The sequence below is a fragment of the Triticum dicoccoides genome, chromosome 7A (assembly GCF_002162155.2).
Source record: "Triticum dicoccoides isolate Atlit2015 ecotype Zavitan chromosome 7A, WEW_v2.0, whole genome shotgun sequence".
NCBI lineage: Eukaryota > Viridiplantae > Streptophyta > Magnoliopsida > Poales > Poaceae > Triticum > Triticum dicoccoides.
In genome coordinates this window covers 28,900,688-28,907,746 of record NC_041392.1, presented here as the reverse complement: position 1 = coordinate 28,907,746, position 7,059 = coordinate 28,900,688, and the positions used below count along the sequence as shown (strand labels likewise).

General features: G+C 42.4%; 1 protein-coding gene across 1 annotated transcript; it reads left to right on the top strand.

Annotated features, from left to right (window-relative positions):
* Positions 1 to 7: 7 nt before the first annotated feature.
* On the top strand, positions 8 to 4,845 carry LOC119329174 (LIMR family protein Os06g0128200). Its single transcript, XM_037602178.1, has 14 exons — positions 8 to 445; positions 529 to 614; positions 1,729 to 1,853; positions 1,961 to 2,071; positions 2,299 to 2,397; positions 2,537 to 2,659; positions 2,808 to 2,870; positions 2,949 to 3,013; positions 3,102 to 3,211; positions 3,323 to 3,437; positions 3,520 to 3,585; positions 3,969 to 4,079; positions 4,221 to 4,287; positions 4,374 to 4,845. The coding sequence occupies exons 1-14, from the start codon at positions 96 to 98 to the stop codon at positions 4,419 to 4,421; spliced, it is 1,539 nt and encodes a 512-aa protein (XP_037458075.1). The 5' UTR covers positions 8 to 95; the 3' UTR covers positions 4,422 to 4,845.
* Positions 4,846 to 7,059: the final 2,214 nt, after the last annotated feature.

Genomic DNA, 7,059 nt, shown 5'->3' with positions numbered 1-7,059 from the left:
CCCTCCCCCTCCCCTCTGCGCGGAGATCTGACCGCCCGACTGACGGGCCCGAGGCGGCGGACCGGAAGCGGAACCGGGACCCCAACCCGGCCGAGATGGGGGACTTCAACGTGGCGCTGGTGATCGTGGCGGCGGTGGTCAGCGTGCTGGTGCTGCTCGTCAGCGTCTACCTGCTCGTCAACTACCAGCACCCCGACGACGCCAACCAGGCCTGGTTCCCCAAGCTCGTCGTCGTGCTCGGCATCACCGTCGCCGTCCTCTCCATCCTCATGCTCCCCGCCGACGTCGCCAACCGCCAGGCCTGCAAGCGCGCCGTCTACAGCGGCGCCTGCGCCCTCACCCTCCCCATGAAGACGCTCTGGCTCGTCGTCTACATCATCGACGCCGTCCTCGTCTTCCTCGTCATCCCATTCGCCATGTTCTACTACGAGGGCGACCAGGACAAGTCGGTTTCGATTCTTCCTTCCTTCCGCGCTCGGCTTGCTTCGCTGACTGACTAGATCCGTTCTCTTCTGCTCCTGCGTCCAGGTCCGTCGGGAAGAGGCTCAAGAGCGCCCTCATCTGGGTCGTCGCCTCCGCCGTCGTCTGCGGCCTCATCCTCGGCATCCTATACGGTGCGTATGCGTGCGGATCCCTTGCCTTTTGCGACGCTCTGCTATGCTCGCCCCTAATCTGCTTTGGGATAATCTGAACTGATTTGGGCTTGAAATGTGAATCTCGAGGTGTTGCTCTGCATTTCAATTCTAATTTGGATTGGAGGGGCCTCGAGCTTCAAAGCTTTCACGTTTTTCATCCATGAGCAGCCAATGCTGTACAGCCAGATCTGAAACCCGGTTTACAGTTACTTTTTGCTGGGTTCATCCTACCTGTGTTTGTCTAGTGCCCATTGGACCTCCGAATTGTGTTTTTTCACAGCTTGTTTTGTTGTACTAGGCAGTAGGCTCTACATTTTGACTGTTGAGCATTCACCGTATGGAACATAGAGAACAACACATCATTTTGTCCATGTCATTTTCGCAATGGTGGGCAGCATCCATCTTTCTGCCTCACATCACGTAAAAATTACTCCATGTTGCTACTGACTGCATTTGTGGTTCATCCTTCCTGTCTGTATCTATACTGTACCCATTTAGGCCTCCTTTGGTTTAGAGGAATTTCATAGGAATTCTAGAGGATAGGATTCTTATAGGATTTTTTCCTTTAGAGCCCTTTGGTTCATAGGAATGGATTCCTATTCCTACATAGGATTGGTTCCTATCCTCCACATTTCATAGGAAAATAAAAAAGAGCCTAGACTCAATGGAAAAGTTCCTTTGGTGTCAACCAAATGACATCTTGTTTCCTATTCCTACTCATAGGATTCGAGATACATGTCATCTCATTTCCTACAAGATTCCTATTCCTATGATAATCCTATCCTATGAACCAAAAGAGGTAGGCTCTTGAATTTTCTACTGCGCCCACTTGTTTTCTTGTCCTAGGTTGCAGCTTATACATTTGGACTCGTTAGTTTCAACCACCTAGGAAACGTAGAAAACAACATTTCATTTTGTCCTGCTCATTTGACGCATCTCCATGTTTCTTGGTCACATCACATAGACGCACCTCCATTCATGTGAACTGCTTACAATGCGTGATGTTTCACTTTATACCTCTCGTGACGTTAACTTCTTACTAATCTGTGATGTCTTGACTTTACCTGACTGCACTTCCACTTTGTTCCTTCAGCACTTATTGGTAAAGTGGACTTCACTGTCAGGCACCTCTCTTCATCTGTCCAGGCATTTCCAAATCCAAACCAGTTCAGTGCATTCACAAGTGGCCAACCTTGCATCGCTCCATTGACCCGTCAGGTTAACCCGCTGATGGAATTATGCTTTCTTGCGTTTCACTTCATGTAGCTCATCATTTCATATTTTTCATCTGGCGGCTGACTTGTTTTATGTTTTCTTTTCTTCAGTGTTCAGCTAATACTGCACCTGCTAACTCCCAAACAACCTGGACAATGCGCGCTACATTCCCCGAATACGTGGTTGCCCTTGCTACCATTGTTGGATCTGTGCTCTTCACAGTGAGTTTTACTTCAATGTTTACAATTAGGTTGATCACTGTTTTTTGTAGAGCTAGCATCTGATAGTTTAGTTTGTACTTTTGTTTGTTTCTTGGACAAAGCTGTATCAGAAACAATTTTAACCATGTATTTTTTTTCCAATTGTTTAACTGCTGCATGCAATCGTGCTGGCCTCTTTCTGTACAGTTCTGGCTTGGCATATGTTAACAACTCTGTTTATTTTATAGATATTTGGTGGTGTTGGCATTGCTTGCCTTCCATTGAGTCTTATATTCTCGTTTGTCCGGCGTCCAAAAGCTGTCATCACACGCTCACAATATATAAAGGTGTGTATAGTTTCATATGCTTTATTTTTGTTATGGAGACTGTTTGCCTCAACTGATTACAGCGAAAGTTTCTGTTTCATGTAATTATTGGGTGATTTAGATATCGATCTGACCTTGAGGTTGAAAATGTTTCCTTCAGGAAGCTACTGAATTAGGTAAGAAGGCCAAGGAATTGAAGAAGGCAGCAGAAGCCCTTCACCAAGAAGAGAGAAGTGGGAACAAAGGCAGAAAATGGCGCAAAAACGTGAAGGCTGTCGAGAAGGTATGCTTGCCCTTCAAACGGATGATATGCTTTGAAGCTTTAGTTGCATTCATACAAACCATTCTCTTTAATATATTGTACATCTTTCTGTGATGTTCTGTTATGCTATTAACTAATATCATGTTTAACTTTCCATCTTAATCATTAGGAGTTGTTACTTTTGGAAAATGACATGAATGCTCTAGAAGAGATGTACCCTCAAGGAGAGAAGGTAACTACTCTAGATTCTTATATTCATTGTTTTTTATGGTTGTCACTTACTCTTGTCTTGACATCCATTATGGTGCAGGCAGAGGCCACCTGGGCTTTTACAGTGCTTGCTTACATTGGGAAACTCATATTCGGCATTGTTGGGTAAGTGTAAATATATATCTGAACTGTACATTCATTCAGTCTAACGTATTTGCAATTGGGTTCGTCTGACAATGATTTATGATCTCAGGTTAATTGTATCGATTGCTTGGGTTGCACATATTATCATATACTTGTTGGTTGATCCTCCTCTATCTTCTTTCCTGAATGAGATCTTCATAAAGCTGGACAGTGTTTGGGGTGCGTTTCTGATCCTTGATATTGTTCTCAACTTATCCAGTTATCCTCTGTGAATAAACTGATTAATCTTTTGTTTGTGTAAACTGATTAATCTTTTGTTTTGTGTACCAGGTCTGCTTGGGACTGCTGCTTTTGCATTCTTCTGCTTCTATCTCCTCATCGCAGTGATTGCTGGAGAAATGATGCTTGGCCTGAAATTAGTTTTCATCACAATTCACCCAATGAAGTAGTTGACTTGTGCCATGACACTATTTTCTTTCTGGTGTCTTTTTTTTTACATTTACTAACAAACATTCAACTCGTTTCAGATGGGGAGGAACGTTGATGAACTCTTTCCTGTTTAATGTTGGACTGATCCTACTTTGTTCCATCAGGTATGCTGCCGATGTCTTCTGTTAGAAGTCCATGTCTTCCTCTAACTTCCAATGAAATGTTTGAAGGCTGTAACTTTACAAGAACTAAAGAATGTAGTGGAGATACGTGGCAGATCTAAAGAAGTTGTTTCCACAAAGCATTAGGACAGTAGTGTTTGTTATTAGTCAGTAATAATGAATACTTGGAAGTGCACACCCCTGAAGCATTGATTTAGCATGGGTATATAACTTGGGCCCGGGTCCAAATCTTCTGCTATTGCTGTACCAGTTACGGTCACTGCTGTGTTGTGGGTGAATAATGGCCTCTGTATGAATGCAAACCACTTGTTCTTTAAGAAGCCCTCTCTTGAATATCCTCTGCCTGTGTATTTTCTATTTTGCAGTGTGATTCAGTTCTGCGCGACAGCTTTTGCATACTACGCACAAGCAACTGCAGCTCAGGAGATCTTTGGCCACACGCTGCAGTCTCTTCGTGGAATTAAGTATCTCTACAAGTAAGTCTTGAACCAGCATGCACTCAGTAGAACTATCAACCTGCAGTTGTTGTTGCTTGAATAGTTGAATCTATATTGCTGTAGACACCAGAATCTCAGAGTTTTGTATTCATACTACTATTGAACATCTTGAATATGCAGGTACAATGTTTTCCAGTATGGTTTTGTTGCCCTTGCCATACTCACCCTCTTCTACTATGCACTTTTTGTAAGTCATTTTTTGAATTACTCAGCTAATTCTCACCAAATTCTGTAAAAGTTGAGCTTATTTTAATCATCATAATCTTTGTCCAGGGATGGCGAAAGAGGAAACCGACAGGAAGGTTCCAGCTCTCAAATTAATTTTTGGTTTGCTCTGTAAGCAAAGCCTGACAAATTCAACATCACATTTGTTCCTGAGTGATAGTTTGGTTAGCGATGTATATGATCTTCAAACCGCTTTCTGGAAGAGTTGGGGAGTTTTCATGGGTGTAAATTAGTGGCAACGAAAATCTTGGAAGATGGAAACACCCACGGACACGGATGTTAAAGTAGAAGAACCTAGTTTCCTTTGTAATGTACACATCCCTCGTCTTGGTTCTTTTCTGTATTATTGTTTTATGATCATCAATCGGCTTATGTCATTATTGAAGTTTGATTGGTCTGCAAGGGAGATGTTCTGTGTGCCCCTTCGGTGTTCCTTTGCTGTTATGAGTTAAATTAGTCCAGTTCTTTTCTTTTGTATGTACCATTCCGTGATTACCGTGCAAACTTGTAGATTGTATAAGGATGGCTTGTCTTGATCGGTTATTCTCGTTTTTCTGCCTTTCTGCAAAATTGGGGAGTTTTCTATCTTTGCTTTTCATTTGAAACTTTGCATCATGCTGTTTGTGTGTCTGATGACTAAACACTACTTCCTCTGTAAACTTTTGTACGATCTTTTATATCACTGCTACTACTAACTTGATTTCTGTCTTGACAAGTGCTGATACGGCAACACAACATGCAGAATAAAGATTAGGATAAGCCTGCAAAGGCCTTTGGGCAGGCTTTGGTACATGGGATAATCACAAGCGCATTTAGGAACCGTTATTAAACAGAATTATTGATTCATAATAATCTGTAAAAGCAAAGAAGCACATGTGAAATACGAGTGAGCTAGTACCCCCTCCGTAAAGAAATATAAGAGCGTTGTGTTTAGATCATTACTTAGTGATCTAAACACTCTTATATTTCTTTACAGAGGGAGTACTTGATTAAATAGTGCGTCCAGAGCACAAAAGTTATGTCTTCATCCTAACTACTTTGAGCAAGAAAATAAAATAAAAAACTATGGCTTCATTCATGCAACACACTTTGAGCACCAATAACTATTCACATCTCTTTGCCAGTTTCTTCTAAAATCTCACGTCACTAGCAACAGAGATATAAGATGTCTGTCTAACCCATTGCTCCGTAACCTGAGGACCAACCAAAGGAACACAAAACTCAAAAGGTGTAAATGGTCTAAAGTATATATATAGAGGCAGAGCTAATAGTATATAGTCAAAACTTCAGTCAGTGTAGCAGCTCATGAGGTGTGATGCTGCTGAATGGTGTCTAGCTCATGAGGAGTTAACTAGCATGACCATAATGGGAAAAATGCATGAAGGAATTCATCATACATTATTGATGCGGGCATTAAGCTCAAATGGATTGCGATCCGGTTTTCCCAAGTGAAAGTATGCAAATAAACTCCCTAAATCAGTAGAGGTACTACTTAGACTATCTGAATGTGAAGAAAAATCACTTCCCTCAGTTCAAAAGTATGGAAAAACATTTGTAATGTATATAACGAAAAAATTGATTCCTCGTATCTACCATACTGTGATCAGAATATAAACTTCTCATATGTTTTATATTGTCTTGATCATCTATGTTTGCATGCGTTCCTAGAACCACAGTTTGCCTCTAAACTACAAACTATGATTATATGCTGATCATGCATCAGACCTGCAAAGTTAACAGAGATGCTCTTTAGATACTACTAGTGTCAGAACCATACAAGACACTGCCACGAACTGAAGCACGTTGCCTCCTCCTGAATCTTTACCACAGGTTAGCGATTCCAGATGGACTTATTACGGACAAATAACACTCCCAGATGAACTCACAGCCTAAAAAACAACCAAAACAACTTAACGTCTAAAGACCGGGTGTTTGCATTCATGGATGGTGACATTCATAATATAAATATTGTGTGGATGTATAACATCCTTTCTATATTCTCACTTGGAGGGAGAACTATCGTATTGCCATGCTCTTCAATTACTTGGAAAAGAAAATGATGAATTACATACTTGTCTCCACTCTACACAATTGGATTCATCTTTTCCTGATGGGCATACTGAGCGCTTATCGTTAATCAATGGGACACGCTTTACAACTTGACTCGAACAAACTGAGCACTTCTCCATGGGATAAAATCGATCCATTTTGCCGGGCTTACACTGTTCTTAATGAGATAGAAAGCCTGTCAGAGAATGAGTTCCATGGATGTTGGATCTACAGAAACACACTAATTCCAGTCAAATGTTCATGGTTTCTTAGCGGACACCCACCCACCGGCGGAGCTACGCATGGGCAAAACCGTGCCGTGGCCCGCCCCGTCCAAAGGTGAAAAAGGAAACTACGCATATGCCTAGTCCAGTTCGTGATGCGTCAGTAGCCTGAATGTGCACGGGAGACCTATCTTTATGCCGGAGAATATGCACGTGAGACTTGCTGTTCAAAGCCTGTCACTAGTAGAAAAAGACCCATTTGTTCCGATTCATAAGGCCCATTTGTTAAGGTTCGGGAACTGGGACTAAAGGGTCGGTACTAAAGCCCAATACCTTTAGTCCCAGTTCTTATACGAACCGGGACAGATGGGGCTCCACGTGGCCGCTGTGGCTTGCCCAGGCAGGGAGGCCTTTTGTCCCGGTTGATAGCACCAACCGGGACCAAAAGGCATCCACGCGTC